The following is a 21,576-nucleotide window of genomic DNA, read 5'->3' on the forward strand; positions in this document are numbered from 1 at the left end:
TGGGATTAGAACTATCAGCCTCTGAGTTTCTAAGCTGATGCCTTTACCGCTACACTAATCTGACTGTCATAGCAGGATCAGATACCAGTAAGATATCAGATACCCATTCCATTAAAAAAATTGCCACTATCACACTAAAGTATATACATATACCTTCTGTAATATCAGAAACTCTCTTACTGGCAAAGCCCTAGGAGTACAGCAAAAACTGAACATACTGTATTTCCTCATGGATGACATTGATGTAAGCGAACAAATTTTTGGCAATGAAAAGGGCATGGAAACAAAAAATGAGATATTAAAAAAAAGGTATAGAAATGTCAACAGCAGTTGAAATAACATCAATTTTATAGCCAGGACAGGATGCACAATGAATTATAATCAAGAAAATCAAAGGCAGACATTGCAGTTTTATTTTTAAAAAAGGTGGAAAAAACAAAATCTACATACTTCTCCTCCTGTAATGCTGCAATTTTTTGGAAGCCTTCTTCTTTGGCAGCTTGTACTCTACGTACTAATTCACGATCTTTTTCTACTGAAAGTGCTTTCTGCCGCTCAAGAGTTGTCTTAAGTATTTCATTATCTGAATGTAATCCTGTTATTATATGTTAAAAAAAGTTATTGTTCTATAATCTCAATTATGCTGCAGACAGTGAGAAAATAGAATTGACTCCTATGTATCCTAACCAGGCAACCAATGACACTATGGGTCATTCTTTTTTCCAAATATAATACAAGCTTGCATTATTTCATATCACACAACTTAGAAGAAATATACAAATATACCTCTTACCTAAAAACAAAATATCACAAATATTAGAGAACTATCACAGTGGAAATGTACAAGAAATATTTTCAAACCAAGCAGACATTTCCTCTCATCTAGGAATTACTTCATTAAACCCCCCAAATTACTACATTTATCTCAATGAGCACAGAGCTAGAAGTAAGGGCAATATTTTGAAAATTAGATAAAATCAAGCTCATGATCATGAATAGTCAAATTAACAAATATATACAAAATAATGAACATAATCCTCCTCCATGCCTTTTATTTTCTTTTTTTTTCCAACAAGACAAAACAAAGCAAAACATAACACACATACACACACAATACATACTCCTCCTTTTTTTTACAGCAATTGCGTAACGGTAATCTATTATTTACATTTCCCCCCTTATTCTTCTTTAGAATATTTGTCCTTATAGCCCCGTTATTTCTTATTTACATTTTTCTTCCTTCATGTTCTACTTCTTATTAAGAATAATTCATATTATTATTATTATACATTATTATACACATATTTTCACTTTTAACCTTTCCATATTTATTCTCCTCTATTATTTCTAGTCTCCAACCATACATACACCTTGTTCCATACTATATAATACTCTGTGCCTTCCTTTTCTTTTATCTCTTTTGTTAATTTGTCCATCTCAGCACAGTCCAGGATTTTTCTTATTACTTCTTCCTCTGATGGTATATTCTCATTTTTCCAGCACTGTGCATATGCTATTCTTGCTGCCGTTATTATATGTAAAATTAAGTACCATATTTCTTTACTATATTTTCTGTTTAAAATACCCCAAAAAAAGATCTCTGGTTTCCAGTTTGCGGGTTGGTCTATAATTTCTTCGATCCATTTTCTTATTGTAGACCAGTATTTTTTTGCAACTGGGCAGGTCCACCATAAATGATAATATGTTCCATGTACTTTTTTTACATTTCCAGCATGTTGTATGCCTTTTATTTTCTAAGAAGCCTTTTGTGGTAATAAGCTATTGCTGGATAATGCTGTTTCTGTCATCCATGCTCTGCAATATGCCAGCTTCCTTTTTATTTTAATAAAAATAATCTAAGCATTTAAAAATTAGTATAGTGAGCCTACTGTGCACCAAGCAATATGCTTAATGTCCTAACGGTCCTAACGGTAGGCATCAGCTTACTTATACTGCTCAAAAATACACAAAGTGCATTTTAGCAGTCATCAAATAAGTTCAGTGATTGTTATCAGGTATTCCTCATTTAGCAACCACAACTAGACTATCAACTCAGTCATGAAGTGAGGCAGTCGCTAAAGTAAAAACCAAGTGACCCCAGCTGTGCTTAGCAATTTTATTTTAGCCTTCCCTGTACAGCATCAGAATGAAACAACCTCAAACAGCCATGTGATCCCAGACAGTAGGGAAGGTTACCAGAACTTGACTCACAAGAAAACCATGTTAAAGGGCAAATATTAAAGCCCTCTCCTCCCCCTCCACGCTTTGGAAAGATCATCCCAGCACTGGGATAATTAGCAAGAGCTGTTTAGGAGCAAACAAAAGCCTTTAGAGGTCAGTTTGTTCACTTGCTGTTAGCATTTTTTTTAGGGATACACTGCATTACAGAGAAAAGCAGCTCGAGAAGAGATCCCGCGTTTAAGCAATCTCTCTGCTCTGTGGGTGGGAATGAATCAGGCACAGGATGAGAGCTAACTAACAGTAAAGCAAAATATGACTGAATGTAATGGAATATATGGATGAGCTTGGGAATGTGGGAAAGAAATGCTACCTAGCAAATAATCAGACAAGAAAGGAAGGAGCCCCTGATGGTTTAACTATCAGAGAAAGAAAGGAAGCACTTGCCCTAATGGATCAAGCAATTAAAAAGTGGTGGCAGAAAATTTGGATTTTTAGACTTGCAAGATTCTGTTAATATAGTCTTACAATATAGTAGAATTAGCTATTCTAGTCAAGTTTCATGTTTGGTTTACCTGGGAGAGCTGACACAGACAGATGCTGCAAAGTTGCAAGGTTACTTTTTATCACCATTGTAACAGCGGATAATTGCTCTCCAAGGCAGCCACTAAACAAGGACCACCTGTATTATATCTCACCCAATATAACATTTCTGTTGGTATATCAAATAATTGAAATACTAATATTTTACCATCCAGTGCACTTTGAATTTTGTTCCTTTCTCTTTCTATCTCACTCTTCGTTCTTGCTGTCTCCAGCTTAATGTTTGTTATTTCTATCTTTTGTGAATGCTTCAGTTCTTCAATCTATAGAAAAAGAATGTATAATCAATTTTAGTTTTGATAAAAACATATTGCAAAATTGTCTTTTTTGCAATGGTTGTAAAATGATAAGATTAATATCTCACTGGCAAGGCTCACAAACATTACCACTGTTCTGAGCTTCCTGCTTTAGAAAGATAACCCAGTTTTAGCTAAAAGCCTGAAATAATATTTACACTCCTCTACTCTTATAAAATATTTTGCATGAGATATTATTGTCAAATAAGGCTTTGTAGGCTTTGTTAAGAGCAAGATCTTTTCTCAAGTGGTATCCACTTAAAACTCTTCCCTAAAAAGATATCCTAAATCTTGTACTTTATTTTTCTTCCTTCCTGGCTTTTAGCTACAACTAGATTCCTTTTCTGATTTCTCATATCTTGTTACTTCAGTGCAAAAAATGACCAGTCCTACATTGGTATTGCTCAATGCTTTTTAATTTAATACTAGGGAATTTCTTTTTCGTTTTTTTAATAGGCTGTCCTTGGATTATGAAAGCAATTGGGACTGGGATTGCCATTGCTAAGTAATATGGTCATGAAGTGTGATATCTAGTGACCACATTGCCTAGTGGTGCCAATCACAGCTGTCTCAGTTGCGGATATAACCCTAAGATGTGTAGGTCCTTAAGTGGGAATCCCAGGTAAGGATCATGGGAGTACCACGGGTGCCGAAGGGTGTATGGGAAAGACAGGAAGGTATACAATACCTGGAAAATCCATAGTAAGTACCATTTATTCAGTGTTGTCATAACTTTGGTCTCTACACAATTGGTTGTTACCCAAGGACTACCTATATGTATATTAGAAAGGATAGGTGACTAAAAAGTGCTTACAAGCTTTTTCATATCTTTGCATTAAATATAAACAAATTTTAAAAAGTCATGCTTGTGGAGCAACATGCTGGGACATCCTTCTTTCCCAATTTAATAGCAGTATTCTTAACTAATCCCTCAGGCTAAATTATACACATAAAACTTCCCACCTAATGACTCTTAATAGAGACTCCCTAATACATATGAGGTTCTCCCAGTGGATGAGTCTCATGCCTCCTCATCTTTCTTAGGATTGATGCTGATGCACTAATACAAAACTCTTATCGCTTTTTATCTCTGCCAACATGGTTAGATCTGCCAACATGGTTAGATCTGTGCTTTAGGCTCCTTTTTTAAAGTAGTGTCATCTAATGGGAGGTAGAAGATGTGCCATGTCGACTGCAGTGCCTGCTCTCTGGAATATGTATCTCCCTGAGGTTTAAACTACTGTAACTTTGCTGTCCTTTAAATGGGCTTTGGATTTTTCCCCACGGTTAAGTGGGATATGTGCTCCAGAGTAAAATCCTATTAATATCTACTTTGCCTGGTTTACAGACTATCATCAACAATTTTATTGTAGAGTTTAATCTGTATGCTACCCTAAATGAGTTGGGCACCTTTTATAAATGTAATTTATAAATAAACAATATAGTTTACATTGTTATGATGAATGAAATGTTTGCAAAAAAACAACCAAGCTGAGAGAGCACCAAGAACCCCACAAATAAGCCACAGTTTCACATACTCTGTTGGTGTTGGTGGGAATGTTGTTTTCTTCTTGTAGTTCCTTGATTAGGCTGTTGTTCACTATTTGATTGTTTACCTGAGTTGGCAATTCCTTGATTGGGGTATTGATTGTTGGTTGGGTATTAATCCTAGTGTTAACCATGGCTGGGTGTTAATTTTCATTTCCTCTTTCCCCTAAAACCTCCCCTTTCCTCTAACCTGCCTTACTTCTAGTATTTTATCTCCTGCCCATCACTACTAAATTTGTTTATTCTTGACTATCTCCCTCCTCTGCCTTAACAAAACTTTCATTAAACTCTAATTTCCACCTAGTACAAGATATATACACCCTAATCTATCACACCCAAATCCTTCCTGTCTTCCCTTTCCCTGTTGCCCTGTTCTACTTTTTAAAAGGAGATAGCTCTGTAAGCTGAATTCAATTAATGTTAGCTCTCACATCAATAGATAAGTTTTTGCTCATTATGTAACTTTATATTGATGCATTTCTTTCTGCAATGGGTATCACTAGATTATATACTCAGCCTATTACAGTAAATTAAAATATACAAGTAGTGCTCAAGTTACAATTGCGATGGCAATTTCCATTACTAAGCTATATAGTTGTAGAGTGTAATTTCATGTCACTGCAATGCTCAAGAAAGGCAATCCCTGCAGTCCTGATTGCCCTTCGTTAAACAAGGACTGTCGTTCATTAAGTGAGCACCTCCTCGCAACTCCCTTCTACCTTCTAACAACCAAAGTTACTGGGAAGCCATCGAGAAGTTGAAGGCTAACAGTCAGGCCAGTAGGCAGATAAATGGCTGCTGCAAGATGGGGGAGAATGTGAGAGAAGCAGGAAAGTGAAGTGGTTGGTGTGGCCACTACCAAGTGGAGGAGGGTACATGATTGGCAGGGAAAAGAGTACACATGAGCAGGAGTAGTGCGGGATGTATGGGGTGAGGGCACTTCAGTGGTTGCTGATGGATGAGGGAAGATGTGTGGGGGGTAGCCAGCAAGGCACCCGAAACAAGTGCAGAGGGGCTGGGGTAGGGTTTGATTGTGAGAGAGACTTATGTGAGTACCTTATGACCTTCCCTTCCAGCCTCTCCATTGATTTCGTTTGTGGTAAATAATCAGGTAAGGTCACAAATCGCAATAATGTGATAGCGGATACTGCAACCTTTGTAAATGCAAGTTGGTTGTGAAGTTCAGAAAGCAAAACATTCTAAAGCATTCTGTGAGCATTAGTAAGCTGCCTCTGACATAGCCAATTGCTCTTTGCTTTATGCTTAAAAATGCAATCTGTTGACTGAATAACATGCATCTTCATATTAAAAAAACGCTAATCTTAACTACAGTTAAATCTTGCCCAGTGATGTTGTTCACTGAGATTGTTGCCCTCCTCCATTTTCTTATGATACTCTGCAGGCACTGAATATAGCTATCTTTAGAAAAGAAATTACAACATGCTGCTTTGCAATTTAACACAATTTGAAAGCTAAATGTATTTATCTTCACGCCTCATTAAAAAAACAACACAAAACTAGCTTTCAATAGAAAATTTAAATCCAAAAGACAATTACAGTCTGAACTGAGACATTCTATAGTTTAAGCTTTTCTGTACACTGTACACTAATTACATGTTGGTGACAATTAAGCAGCAAGAGGAATGTTCTTGAAACCCATTTAACCCATGTTAAATGTATTCCATAATCTGCTATTGTGTGGAAGTTCAAAACAATGAAGCATGTTTTAATTTTGACTATCACTTTTTTCCATAAAAATGGCAGCTACATTATGAATAAAAAACACTATTTATATTATAAAGATTTAGTATGTCCCTTCATAAACTTTTAATTATCATTAAAGGCCCACCATTAAAAATAAAAGCTTTTATATCTTTGAAGATAAATTTGACATTATCTAATTGGCAACCTCTTGATTGCTAATAAAATGATATTTCTTTGATATAAGTAGCTGTGCTACAAAACAGTTCATCATAGAAGGTACATGACAAGAACACCTTCTCAACACCTAAATAAACAGAGATTAATACCGGACAAACAATCGAGCAATAAATAATACCTTAATTAAGGAACTACCAAGGAGAAAACAATGCTGATAGGGCAAATTACTGCATGTAAATTTATATCAGTGAGTTGAGCTAATCAAGAAATCTAAGAACAGATTTTTCTAAATGCAAGCCTTCGAGAAAGGGATAGAAAGCAAATCCCACTCCTGACTATCACCACGGTATTCCCTAGTTCACAGGTCGGCAACCTGCGGCTCCGGAGCCGCATGCGGCTCTTTGAGCCTTGCCCTGTGGCTCCCAGCCTCCTCTGCCTTTGCAGAGAGAGAGAGACAGAGAGAGGCAATTGCGCTTCCCTGCTTCAATCTCTCTCTCTCTCTGTGTGTGTGTGTTTGTGTTTTGTGTGTGTGTGTGTGTGTGTATGTGTAAAAGAGAGTGTACTCACATGTTCTCCGAGGAGCTGAAAAGCTTACTGGGCGGAGCTCCTCCCTTTGCTGCATCTCTGCAGGAAGGGCAGGAGAGAGCTAGCTAGCCCAGCTAGGCTGACTCAGGAATTCTGGGAGTTGAAGTCCATGAGTCATAAAAGAGACGAGGTTGCCTACCCCTGATTTTGTTGGACAACAGCTTGAAGCTTGCCAGGTGAGCAGCAGATAGGAGACGGGGGGGGGGGGGAGAAAGAGAGAGAGAGAAAGAGAGGGAGAGAGAGAGAGAGAGAGAGAGAGAGGAGAGAGAGAGAGAGAAAGAAAGAGAGTGGGGGAAGAGGAGTGGTAGACCAAGGGCAGATAGAGAGGGAGGGAGAGAGACAGAGAGAGAGACCCTTTTGACATCTAAAATGAAGATAACACTGCATATATCCTTTTTTTTAACCTGTGTGTGTGTGTGTGTGTGTGTGTGTATACACATACATACATACATACATATACATACACACACACACACACACAAATACCCACACACACACAAACACACACACCTATAATAAAGGTAAAAAAGGATATATGCAGTGTTATCTTCATTTTAGATATCAAAAGGGTTTTGCGGCTCCCAGTGTTTTGTTTTTGGTGGGAAACAGGTCCAAGTGGCTCTTTAAGTGTTTTGGGTTGCCTACCCCTGCCCTAGTTTGTTAATGAAATGTCTGCAAGTAAACAACTAAGCTCAGAGAACATGAAGGACTCCAGAGTTCAACTGGGATCTACATATATTTTCAACTGGCATCAAAATATTATATAATTGTGATTCTATTATTCAAAATATTATATATATATATATATATATATATATATATATATATATATATATATATATATATATATATATCTCCTTAATATCATTAAAAATGTGAATCCTGGGCATATCAATACAAATATAAGAAAAACGAACACCAGGATAAAAATAAACAGGACCGTTTAATATAAACAAGCCTGTGAGTAAAAAAGTTACTTGCTGAGCTTTCATCAGCCAAACTACTGATGTCATCAGAGTTAGAATGCTAGGTGATTAGGAAGCTTGCCTATATACAGCTGCCTGTCTCTAAGAGTGGCCGCTTTCTCAAAGAAGCCTGGCTTCCGGATGAAAATTCCATCAACCGGCACATATACCTCCCACCAGCATACCACTCTCAGAAGATGGGAGAAACAACGTGGTAATCCACGGAGTAGATTGCCATCCCATACGGTGCAAAAGCAAGACCATGGCTCTACAAATTGGGAAGCTGCGATCCCTAGGGAGGATAGCGAACTGGCAAAAGAGGAGGGGGGCCGGGTGACACCACAACAAAATAGCAACTGGCAGAACTGGAGTGACAGGGCTGCAGATGAGGTGGCAAGAGCTGCTATAGGAGGAGATGACGAACGGCTTAGAATGAGAGACAAAAAAGGAGGGGAGAGTATGAAGCAGGAACATCTGAATACTTGTTCTTTGCAGGATCAGGGAGAGGGAGCTGCAACTATCATATCCACCAACAGGCTGCCGGATGAGAATCAATTTAACACATTGCAGAGTAACATAGCTAATGGGCCGATGATGCGCTCAAGGAGCCAGGCCAGAGATAGGCGACGTTTTGATGAAGTCCCATTCGTCATCTTCAGGCTGGTGTTTTCAGCTTTGTGCTATATATATTATTGGGCCAATCAGGAATAAATAGGAATATGAATAGGAACAGAGTAGAATAGAAAATATTTTATGAGATATTTTTAGTTTCAAAATCGAGAGTAAAGTCTCCATTTGACATTGACATTTAGGTTTTATTTCTAAAGGGGAAATTACTTGAAATAATCCGAGAGATTTTTAGAACTAAATTACTAGTTGTTGGCTTGAATTGTAGTAATTAAACAATGTACACATAAGATACAAGGCTCAGTCCTTAGCCTTTTTAGTTCAAGCTCTCAAAAATTAGACATAGGACTATTTTTGGCCCAGAACTACTGGGTCTGGGTGACAAGAATTATATGTATCTTTACTGCCACCTGGTGGTCTTCCAGATTTAAATGTTATTTTATGTTCTCCATATCCTCCAAATAGAAAGTGAATTTATTAAAATAAAAACTGAACTCATATTCTTCTCCAGGATATCTAATTTCCCAGGTGAAGGGAAAGTTTTCAAATGAAAGAACATTTTATCATGAGGGTTTTGATCTGTTGTGAGAAACGTGTCAATCAGAATCAGTATAACTACTTCAAATGAGAATTAAATCTTGGATACGATAACACTGAGATCAACCAACATTCTGATTTGACCTAAGGCAGCTTCATTGGTTCATAATAAAAGCTACAAAATGTGGCTTATGAAAAGAAATATGACCAGTAGAATCACTTTGTAAAAGGCCACACTTGGAATACTGCATCCAGTTTTGGTCACCACGATGTAAAACAGATGTTGAGACTCTAGAACAGTGGTTCTCAACCTTTCTAATGCCGCGACCCCATAATACAGTTCCCCATGTTGTGGTGACCCCCAACCACTTATACATCACCGGGTGCCAGGGGCGTGGCCAAAGAAAAGGGAAAAAAATGGCGGACAGCCTTGTTTGGCGACCCCCGTGAAATGGTCGTTCGACCCCAAATTGGGTCCCGACCCACAGGTTGAGAACCACTGCTCTAGAAAGAGTACAGAGAAGAACAACAAAGATGATTAGGGGACTGGAGGCTAAAACATATAAGGAACGGTTGCTGGAATTGGGTAAGTCTAGTTTAACAAAGAGAAGGACAAGGGGTGACATGATAGCAAAGTTCCAATATCTCAGGGGCTGCCACAAAGAAGAGGGAGTCAAGCTATTCTCCAAAGCACCTGAAGGCAGACAAGAAGCAATGGATGGAAACTAATCAAGGAGAGAAGCAACCTAGAACTAAGGAGAAACTTCCTGAAGTTAGAACAATTAACCAGTGGAACAACCTGCCTCCAGAAGCGGTGAATGCTCCAACACTGGAAGTTTTTAAGAAGAGACTGGACAGCCATTTGTCTGAAATGGTATAGGGTTACCTGCCTGAACAGGGGATTGGACTTGATGACCTCCAAGGTCCCTTCCAACTTTATTATTATTGTTGTTGTTAGATAAAATTATGAAGGCAAAAGAAAATAAATGAAATAGACCCAATTAGACATGTCTCCTTCAATATACCTGAACATATATGCTAGACCAGAACTTTTCAACCTTTTCACCCATTGTGCCACTTTGAGGATATGGCAATATCCAAGTACCACCAGTCACCTAGCAAGGTGTCAAAAACTTGATGACAAAAAAAAAGGAAAAAAGTGATAAAATATAGGTCGTCCTCAACTTACAACAGTTCACTTAGTGACTATTCGAAGTTACAATGGCACTGAAAAAAGTGCCCCGAAAGCCACAGTCGAACAAGACACCTGCCTGCGCACCCAGCGGTGCTCTTCCTCCTGTCTGAGGTTTTCATTGTTGTGAGCATTTCTGTTGAGGATTGGCAGCCGGGGTGGGGTGGGGAGTGTTTGGTTTTTATCCCCCCCCCCCGGTCTGCTGGGTGGTTGCAGCAGGTTTTGGTCACTTCACAAGACCCTGGGACACTGTGACGTCATAAATATGAATCAGTGGCCAAGCATCTGAATGTAAATCACAAGACCCTGGAGATGCTGCAACATTCCAGCTGATCGGCGCTTCTTCAGGGCTCAGCAGAAGTGCCAGGATCAGTGCTGCTTTCCAGCTGATTGGGGCTTCTTCAGGGCTCAGCAGAAGCACCAGGATCAGCGCCAAGCTCCAGCTGGAGCCTGGCGCTGATCCTGGCGCTTCCACTGAGCCCTGATAGCCCCAAAGAAGCGCTGGTCCTGGTGCTTCCGCTGAGCCCTGACAGCCCTGCAGCTTCAGCCATCTCTCACCCAGACTTGCGCAGTGCTGCCACCGGTTCAGTTCATTCCCCTCCCTCGCTACCACTTTTCTAGGATGGTCGCGTACCAACTGCCAGGTGCCAATATACCACAGGTGGTACCCGTACCACTGGTTGAAAAGCCCTGTGCTAGGCTACATAAAATACTTACTTTAGTATTTAAGGCATCAATCTCTCGTTCAGCTTTGTGGAGCTTGCCTATTAAATCCGTATTTTGTTCATTGCTTATCTTCAATTCTTTTTCAATACGTTCAAGCTGCATTTTACCAGATTGTTTTTCTGCCTTAAAATTAGAAAAAAATTACATTAGCAAATTGAATTCATTGGGAGAAATTACATTTGAATTATAGTCTGAAACTTGTTTACATTGAAGCATTTCTACTGATGTAAATTAAATTATCTTATATTATCTTACATTATCTTTATGTTGTAGTCTTTAGTATTATCAAAACATAATATTTTATTACTATTATGGCGAATGTCCATTTGGATAACAATAGATTTTAACTTTGTGAGGCTGTGATGGTTATTGTGCCTGTTTTATAAAGCAAAAATAGATGTTTATACAATTGTTAAAAAGCAAAGAACTCAGCAATCTGAACTGAAACTCCATCAGTTTGGGACCAAAGAGAACTACTACAGAATAGGGAATAGCAGCTCCACACTGGTATATGAAACATTGTTTTTAATGCTCCCAAATCTGTTTCAAAAGCACTTATGATTTTACAGATTGCTGACTGCAGTCAAGATAAAAGTTGTGGGTATAGGGAAAAAGACTTAAGGAAAATAAGTTATCTAATTTACAGTATATAAGCTTATCTAATGTAATAAAATAGTTTAACTAGCATGCAACATTAAATCATGATTTAGCCTAATGTGCAAAAATCTTGTCATGTATGACTTCTTTCTATCACTTCTCTCTTCCAGATGACTTTCATTTTTAATGGCAATTTATCATAACTCAGAACTATGCTTAGTGCTAATTATGATTTAAGGAAAGGCTGTAACACCCAGTTCTCCAAAAAATATTAGGCTTCATAGCTGAAAATTACCCACACCTTTTAAAAAAAACAGTTTATAAGAAATGGCTTTCTGAAATCCTTAAGAATTTACTTTACGTCTCAGAGGGTAACAATTAAGGATTATGATGTGCAGAATTTGAGGGGAAAAAAGCTTATTCTACTACACCAGGGCTTTTCAACCTTTTCACCCATTGTACCACTTTTAGGATATGGCAACATCCGAGTACCACCAGTTACCTAGCAAGGTGTCAAAAACTTAATGACAAAAAAAAAAAAAAGGAAAAAAGTGATAAAATACAGGTCGTCCTCAACTTACAACAGTTCGCTTAGTGACTGTTCGAAGTTACAATGGCACTGGAAAAAGTGCCCTGGAAGCCACAGCCGAACAAGACACCTGCCTGTGCACCCGGCGGTGCTCTTCCTCCTGTCCGAGGTTTTCATTGTTGTGAACATTTCTGTTGAGGATTGGCAGCGGGGGTGGGGTGGGGGGTATTTGGTTTTTATTCCCCCCCCTCCCCCGTCTGCTGGGTGGTTGCAGCAGGTTTTGGTCACTTCACAAGACCCTGGGACACTGTGACGTCATAAATATCAATCAGTGGCCAAGCATCTGAATGTAAATCACAAGACCTTGGAAATGCTGCAACATTCCAGCTGATCGGCGCTTCTTCAGGGCTCAGCAGAAGTGCCAGGATCAGTGCTGCTTTCCAGCTGATTGGGGCTTCTTCAGGGCTCAGCAGAACTGCCAGGATTAGCGCCAAGCTCCAGCTGGAGCCTGGCGCTGATCCTGGCGCTTCCACTGAGCCCTGATAGCCCCAAAGAAGGGCTGGTCCTGGTGCTTCCGCTGAGCCCTGACAGCCCTGCAGCTTCAGCCATCTCTCACCCAGACTTGTGCAGTGCTGCCACCGGTTCAGTTCATTCCCCTCTCTCGCTACCACTTTTCTAGGATGGTCACGTACCAACTGCCAGGTGCCAATGTACCACAGGTGGTACCCATACCACTGGTTGAAAAGCCCTGTACTACACTAGGCATAATTAGATAGGTCCAATGATTAAGGATTATGATGTGCAGAATTTGAGGGGAAAAAGCTTATTCTACTATACTAGGCATACATATTATATAGATGTAAAGTGACCAAGCTGGGTTAGAAAATTCTCCAAAACATGATTAAGATAACCTTTATTTCAATTTACCTGTCTACACAACGGCACACATTAAAATGAAATTCCAATGCCCCACTCTCAAAAGAAGGAATGCCAGCCACTGAACAATGTCACCACCCCAAGCATAACAATAATATAACACCAAAAATGCCAAGTTATATAAAAATGACACAAAAACATATAATCACAATCCATTTTCAATACCTAGTGGAAAAAAGAGTCTTGAGAGTTAACAAGGTTGATACTATATGGAACAAAGCTGTTACAGAATCTAGTTGTTCTGATTCAGGTACCAAGAAGCCTGCTCCCAGAAGGCAACAATGAAAACTTAATTAGTCATATAATATCTCACCAGTGTAAAAGGAACTATTTATACATTTTACAGTACAATTTTGTTTCCTATTTAAAAAAAAGGCTGATCACTAAGATTCACTCATAGCCTGATGTGCATTTAGACCATTGGCCAAATTCTTGAAATTCATATATACAGGGTGCACTTTTATTATGCCTATACAGAAACAATTCAGGTGGGGTTTTTTTACCTCCAAAGTTCTCATTGCAGCTTGCATCTCAGCTAACTGTCGCAACTGTATTCTTTGCACATTTTCTGCTTGCACACCAGAATTTTCTCTCTGTGCTCTTAGTTCTGTTACTTCAGCTTCTAATCCCTTCAATTTCTGCAATAGTTGGGCCTTTTCTCTTAACAGTGCTTCAACACGCTTGTTATCTCTTGTAGGATCAATACTAAGCAGCTGATTATGCAATTCTTCTTTATCTTTATCCAGCCTTGTAATCTATTAGTATTTAAACAAAAAACATTAATGTCCCAATGCTATCCTCAGGATAGTCACCATGTTCACATATGGAGCAATATCAAAGCTTACAATATATGAGAAAATGAAAATATGAGAATCCATCACACATGAGATTTATTTTTTGACCAGACCTCATCATACTTTATTAAAATAGCTGTCAAAGAGGAAATGTGGTTGATAAGCAATTAGCATTAGGGAATGGGGGGAGGAAGGGGGTGCTCAAAGTATAAAGCATGCAGAGAATGGCTAAAGCAGGAGGACAAGAAATATCTCTTTGTCATATTTGGAATAATACTTCTAATGTGTGAGTACATCTGTTAAATCACTTATATATATCAAATTCAGACAAAATCTAAAATACGAATTCAAGCAGGCAGATTTAGGTTTAATCTGTATTCATAGAGACAGAAATGGCCTGGGATTGTGCCTTTAAAAATGTTTCTAACATTTTCCTCAGATTTATAAAGGATTTACAATCAAACATTAGAGGAATAGCCAAGTTAGCTAATTACATTGAATTATTCTGAATCCTTGAAGAATCAGGATATTTTTTTTTTTACTCAAAGCATAACTAAACTTTAGGATTTCCTATCCCGAGATATGAGGCTAGCTACCAGCTTGTGTGTCTGTGTGTACCACTGAGTCACTGTTGACTCCTGCCAACTGCCTGGACAACTGCACGCTTTTTTGGCAAGATTTCAGAAGCAGCTTGCTATTGCCTCCTTCCTAGGGCTGTGAGACTGGCCCAAGTCATCCAGCTGGCCTTATGTCTAAGGCAGAGCTAGAATTCCTATCTCCCAGTTTCTAGTCTGGTGCCTTAACCTCTATTTCAAAGTGACTCTCTCTCTACCTGCATGGCTAACTTCAAAAAAGATTGGATTAATTCATGGAAGTCAAGGGGATGATTATTGTTTCTGAAGGTATCTGCTGGGAGACTAATAGGCTTCCTTGCATAGTTCATTGGCTACTGTAAACACAGACTGCTGGAGTACATGGGCCAGGGGTCTGGTCCAGCAGGACACAGTTTATGCTTTAAGAGGATCCCTACAAAGTAACCAAAACTAGACACATTTTATGAATTATTCTGTTCTTTGCTGTGCTTCTATAAAGAGGAAGACACTCAATCTGATAATCATTTGTTTGCAAAAAAATCATTCCTTTTGTCCATTTTTAATAAAACACCAGGATTAGGAAGATGATAGAGACAAATAACTTATTTTATTGATTTTATAATCATAAAATGATTCGCTGTGCCATGATTTATAGCTTTCTTCCTATCACAGAAGCAGCAGTAATAGTATTAGCACCCTGAACATTGCCAGTAATACTGCTGTCCTATGCTCGTTGTGCATTGCAGTACCTTTTCCCATATACACACTTTAAATAAACATTTGAAAAGATTTTTTCACCACAAGACTGTTTCGAGCTAAATAACTAACACTTGTCTTCAATTTCTCAGTTTCCTTAAATTTCTTCAAAGCTTATTTCATTCTATAAGGGGAAAAGATGAGCCATTTGTGTTCCTTGCATGCTAGTCAGTGGGATAAATCTTGTCTTGTATCAAGCTAAAGCAGACAGCCTGTTTCAATCTGATCAATAACAACTTTTTCTGAAATGGACCCTGAACTGAAAATTATGTTCAGTATACAGCCCTATTACTTTCATTTCACAAATGAAGAGAAGAAAAACAAAGTAATCCACTAACACATCTCAAAGCATGATTACAATTTAAAATTAAAATCCTAAACAAACCTATTTGGGATTAAGCTCAATGAAATAAAAAATGAAGTTACCAACAAACATAGAATAATACTGTAAGCTGGATACGCTGATCAATCTCTTTTAAAAAATCTAAAATATGATTCTACAGATACAATTTTATATTAGGACTTACCTCAGCTTCATATCTTATTTTATTTTCTTCTAATACACGGGCATGCTCTTCTCTCTGATGTTCAAATTCTGATTTGAGGAAAGTATGTTCATAACGAAGTTTGTTATATTCTGTTCTATATTTTTCTACTTCCTAAATTAAAAACAACATGTGTGATTGAACTGGAGCAAACAAAAATACAAAAATTTGGCCTTCCAAATGGACAAATTACATGTAGCAACAGAATTAGAATTATAAGTTTTTATTATTTTAGTGTTCTTACTGAAGAACCACATGAGGTAGTTTTATATTAATAGCTTACTAAAGAGTTGTAAGGAAAGCTGCTTGTACTTCATTGTATTTCCCAGCAACATTAAAATTATTTGAGATCAAGATGTTGCAGTTTCTTCATGGAGCTCAATTAAGGAACCCTTGGTGTCAAACCCCTGGAGAGAGTTCTGTCTCTTTTTAAAAGCAAACTATTTCAAAGAGCTTGCTTGCTTCCAGTCTTGTAAACTGCTAGAATTGTGTGAAATGGGCAACTACATAAATGATGTAAATAAAATGTCAAACATGCCACTCTGGAAAGAAGCAGGACTTATTAGAAACCAAAATATAGATGAACTTTTAAAAAATATTAGTTAAACGTAACATTTCAACTGTAGGATTGGTTATGCTTAATATTAATGGATTTTGTTTAAAAATTAAACATTATTGCATTGGTGTAAAATGTACATGTTAATTATTCTAATACAGTGGAATTTATATTTATACGGTGTTGATTAAAAATAATTAAGACTCTAATGTTTAAATAGCTTAAGTCATTGAGAAAAAATAAAATAAACAAATAATATCAATCTTAATTGTGGTTTAAAATGTCAAATACGGTCCAGTCAGTGATCTCTTGACTTGCAATTACAATTCTGGGCTCAATTACATTAATAAACCAAGGACTACCTGTATAATCATAGCTAAGTTATATGGGCATGAAACAGAGCCAAGCCAGAGTGAGATGTTCTATGTCTTTTCTTGTAGCAGGTTTGGTCCATTGTAGATTTCAACCTATTTTCATTATCCTACTAGTCTGTAATAAATATTGCACTCATGCTAGAAAAATATAAGATTTTTTTAAATGTTTGCCTTAGGCAAACAAGCAATATATTTAATGGGATTTTGAAGAAAAACATGAAGCATTTAGGAAACCTGGAAAGCAACTGATAATGAGAAAACCTTAAAAATACACAACTCATATAGTTTTAAATTAACTGTGAAAACAGGCAGGATCTGATTAGGAGATATCTGATTTATGCATTAAAAAAACCCCTTCTCATCAACAAAATAAATCCACCAAATAATCTTGCTTTCATATTTTCAGTAAACATTTAACAAATTGCTCTTATAATAAAATCCTTTCCATTTTACTTACTTCATCCAGCTTGCAAAAGCGTTCTCTCATAGGTGTATCAAATTCATGTTGTATTTGTGCTTTCAGCAATTCGAGCTTCTGAGGAGTTATTACCTACAGGATGGTACAAATAGCTATAAAGCAAATAACTAAAATGCAGTGCTACTGAAGTGTTCACTGAATGACTTTCAGTGGGTCTCTATTTCACTTTATCTCCCAACGTTTTGTGAAGATAAAAATAATCTAGAGGGTCACAAACAAATTTGAAGGAATCACAGGGCATTGGCCATTACTTGATGAGTGGACTAACTACACATTAGCAGGGATGGGAAGAAGCAAGTAAGTACACTGCAGAACCAAATCAAAATTAATAGCAGCAGAAGCCCTGGGAACAGAATTGGGGTTAGTGGGAAGTAATCCATGGGGGAAATTACAGTGCTGGATTTGCCTAACACACTTAGTAAAGCATAACACCAAAAACCCACAAAATAACTTCACATGACTTTATAGCAACTATCTTTCATCCTGCATTACCTTCATGAGGATAAAATGAAAACAGGAACAGTAATATAGCTCCTATGAGCTTTTGGAGGAGTAATAGTATAAAACATCATTTATATGACCAAAATCACAAACCCTCTTAGGTCTGTCTACAAGCCATAAAATTAATTCTCTTAAATTATTTCTAATCAAATTTAATTTTCTAAACTAAAAACAAATCAGATGAGTAAAACATTTACAAAAGAAGCATAATTTTACACAATTCTTCAACTATTCCCAAAAAGTTGGATGTGGATAATAATCAAACTAAGTTGACATAATAAACCATAGAAAACTGTGACAACCTATGATGCTTTTTAAGAATATGCAATGACAATTTTTTTGACACATGGAAAGAAAGGGAAGTGTGAAGTATAACACTCCCAAAGGTAATACTTTGTTTGTTCCCCATATTGGCTGAAAAATATTTTTCATGACTCACTGCAATAGTAAAATATTTTAATTCTTTAAAAAATGAAACTAGCTCTATTAATCCAAAGAAAATCTAAAGATTCCACTGCAACAGCAGTCCTTAATATTGGCAAATGATTTGAAATGGCCAAAAATAATTTGAAATATAATATGAAAAACCAACATTTAATTTGAAAAAGTAACCTTTCTCTGGAGTAGCCACAGCAGTTCTTGACATACCAGTCCATTTAACAAAAATAGGCATAGATGAAAATATGCTAACTATAAATTATCAGGCCCATAGGTTATGGTAGGTTATAGTATTATACAATACTAGAAGTTGACATTTTCAAAGCTTAGAAGTAAATATTGTCTTACCTGTGATTTTAATTCCTCTACTTCTCTAGTTTTATCTAATAATTCTCCTCTAAGTTCAGCAAGGAGCAACTGAAATTTATCATGGACAGTTTGCTTTTCGTGTAACAGCTGTTTCAACTCACTTTGTGATTTAGTATACTCATCAAGTAACCTGCAAAAAGAAATATAAAATTTTAAATCATGCAACAAATATATGCATGAAGGAGGTACTTGAAAATTTGGTGTTGCTTTTTAGTCCTTTCAAGGACTTCTGTACATGTGTGCATAATCATAGAAGATACTTTTTCAAGGACAGCTGGCAAACCTAAGCAGTACTCACTTTGCTTCACCAGCTACCTCAGAAATGTCCTTCACATATGCCCAGAATATGTTAGGGGACCATAAAGGCAGCCATGTGAAAACTCCAAGCAGCTGTTTTATGCTTTGTAGTGTACATGAAGAGACTTTTACCAAAGGTTTTGCAAAAGACTAACCATCCATAACTTGCAGCCAAAATAACAAAGAGAAATAGAATAAAATGTGACAGAATATCGAATGGTTTCAGATCTGTATACTTAAGTTTTGTTAATAAAATATGACAACTAAAATATTTTCCCTGCTAAAACATGTTAATAAGGCTTAAAATAGTAAAATTGCTTTTCTCCATACTAAGCTCAAGAAACTAAGACCTATTTTACACAAAACAATAGCAATAGAATTCTTACAGCCATTTAGAATCTGTTCTGTGGGAAAACTGTTCTTGTGTTATGGCTTATCATACAAGTTCACCTTTTTAAACCACATTATTATAAAAAGTTCACAAAAGAATAGCTTTGATATATTCAATCTATTGCAACTAATACATTTTTATTAAAGTAAACGTGATACCTAGTATGTTCTGCTTTTAGAGTTTGATAATTTGTTTTATGATGTTCACACCGCATCCTTTCATCAATTAACAGTTTTTGCACTTCTGCTTGTGAACTGACGAGATCACCACTCCCTCCCACTGGAAAGAGGATATTCGGCAAAGCATCCATTTTGACTGAATACTAATGAGATGACAATCAGGTAAAAATGCTGTCAGTGCAAGACTATCACCGTCATAGAGACTGCTTTCTCTCATAAGGACATCCCCAGAGACCAAATTATCTGTACAAACAAAAAAGCACCCAATTAATAGTTACTACATCATGATAAACTCTTTCTTGAATACATGTTGCAAAACTTCATTTTTCCACTAAACAACAGACATTCACTAAAAATCTACATTCATGCATTACAATTCAGTTCAATTCACAGTAAACTAAATATGCTAACTTATGAACAATACATGTAATTCACCATTACCCAAACTTTTTTTTCTTTACAAGAGTATTGGATGTCCCTATGGGTGTAAGAGAGCTATTCCTGAGGGATACTGTGAACTTTGCATGAAAGCCAATCAACTTGACCATATCCTTTGATGAGAATGTATCTGGTTTAACCCAAAGGTGCTTTTTCAAGAGGCAACTGGACTTTCTTGTTTTTCCTTGAAGAGGTTTAGCTTGTCATCCAAGAAATTTCTTCAGCTCTGAAGAAGCTGAAGAAGCTTCTTGGATGAGAAACGAAACGTCTTCAAAGAAAAACAAGAAAGTCCAGTTGCCTCTTGAAAAAGCACCATTGGGACAATCATGACTTGGATGTGTGAGAATTTCCAGACACGTATTTGGTTTAATTATACAGAAACTCAGCTATTATAACATCTGAATAATTTACTTCTTTCTTGCTAAAATATCCTATCATTATGAACATTAAATCTAGAAGTAACAAAGTATATAGTGTACATTTCAGGATTTAAAATTATCTTAAGGAAGAAAAACATATTTTAAAAGATAAAACTTTGAAATAGAATAATGCTCTTTTTGCTGTTAATTTTTAAAAATTGTAAAATGTTTTGTATTTTCATCCTTAAAATACCTTTCTACCCTTGGCTGTGCAACTTTGTTACCTATAAATTGTCTGAAATACATAGAGTTTCAACTGAATATTAAACATTAATATTGAACATTAAAAATAGAGCTGCCATAATCAATAAGACCTTAGTAAAGAAGCTTGCTGCATGACTTTAAGTTGGTCACTCTTTCTTAAGCAAACCTACTTCTCAAGACTATATGAGAAAATTTGGAGTGAGTACTTTGCATACTGCCTTGAATTCGTGGGAAAAGGTGAAATACAAATCTAACTATTAAATATAAATACAAAATATATGAAAACTATAGTGGTACCTCAGTATTTGACTGCTTCAAAACTCATCAAATTTTGTACTTGACATATTTTGATGTGAAAATATTGTCCCAGTATTTGTAGTTTCTTTGGTATCTAGCACATTCAAAAGGAAGAGGGGACAGATGCAGAGGGCAGACAGGAAATCGACCATACTGGGAAGGTCATTGACATAGGAAAAAGGACAGCCAACAGCCAGAAAATTCCTCCTAACCAAAACAAAGGGTCATGTGGTAAGTCACCTGGTTTATTTGGCACACATTGTTTTTAGTACTCAGCATGCCTCCCAGAACCAATTAATGTCAAGTACTGAAGTACCACTGTATATAGTAATATGTAGGGGACTCCCTATTTAAACATTTTATTTATGATATAATGCTCAAATTTACTTTTCTTTGTAAACTATTTTTAAAATTGTACATTAACTGTTAAATTTAATGATTTAGTAAGAAAAAATATAGAATAAAATTATTCAGATTTTACTGACATTTTGTGAGAATTTTTCTAAATACTTAGAAATAAAAATAAAACAATTTCTCTATCTAAAATATGGGTAATTTATTTTCCATTGTGACACACTCCATTACAGCCGGGGCTGTACAATGAAACAGATGAGGATACCTATCCCCCTTCTTTCACTTTTGAACACGTCTTCCTTTTCATACAAACTACTGAAAGATACTCACTAGATTACTTAATAAAGTACAATTTATTGGATTTATATACAATTCTAAATTTTGTATTATGGA

The 21,576-nt window shown here is 36.7% G+C and overlaps 1 protein-coding gene across 3 annotated transcripts in view; it reads right to left on the reverse strand.

Moving 5' to 3' along the window:
• CEP83 (centrosomal protein 83) overlaps positions 1-21,576 on the reverse strand; it is a 35,640-nt gene that overhangs the window by 12,591 nt on the left and 1,473 nt on the right. For all 3 annotated transcript variants that reach the window (XM_039358205.1, XM_039358206.1, XM_039358204.1), the window contains exons 2-9: positions 19,451-19,714; positions 18,584-18,734; positions 17,276-17,368; positions 15,871-16,002; positions 13,704-13,955; positions 11,130-11,261; positions 2,930-3,044; positions 451-595 (exon numbers count right to left, since the gene is read on the reverse strand). In XM_039358205.1, the coding sequence (XP_039214139.1) occupies positions 451-595; positions 2,930-3,044; positions 11,130-11,261; positions 13,704-13,955; positions 15,871-16,002; positions 17,276-17,368; positions 18,584-18,734; positions 19,451-19,602 (1,172 nt within the window). In that variant the 5' untranslated portion in view covers positions 19,603-19,714. The remainder of the gene's footprint in view (positions 1-450; positions 596-2,929; positions 3,045-11,129; positions 11,262-13,703; positions 13,956-15,870; positions 16,003-17,275; positions 17,369-18,583; positions 18,735-19,450; positions 19,715-21,576) is intronic.

The sequence above is a fragment of the Crotalus tigris genome, unplaced genomic scaffold (genome assembly GCF_016545835.1).
Source record: "Crotalus tigris isolate CLP2741 ecotype Arizona unplaced genomic scaffold, ASM1654583v1 scf7180000019004.2909048, whole genome shotgun sequence".
In the NCBI taxonomy this organism is placed as follows: Eukaryota; Metazoa; Chordata; class Lepidosauria; order Squamata; family Viperidae; genus Crotalus; species Crotalus tigris.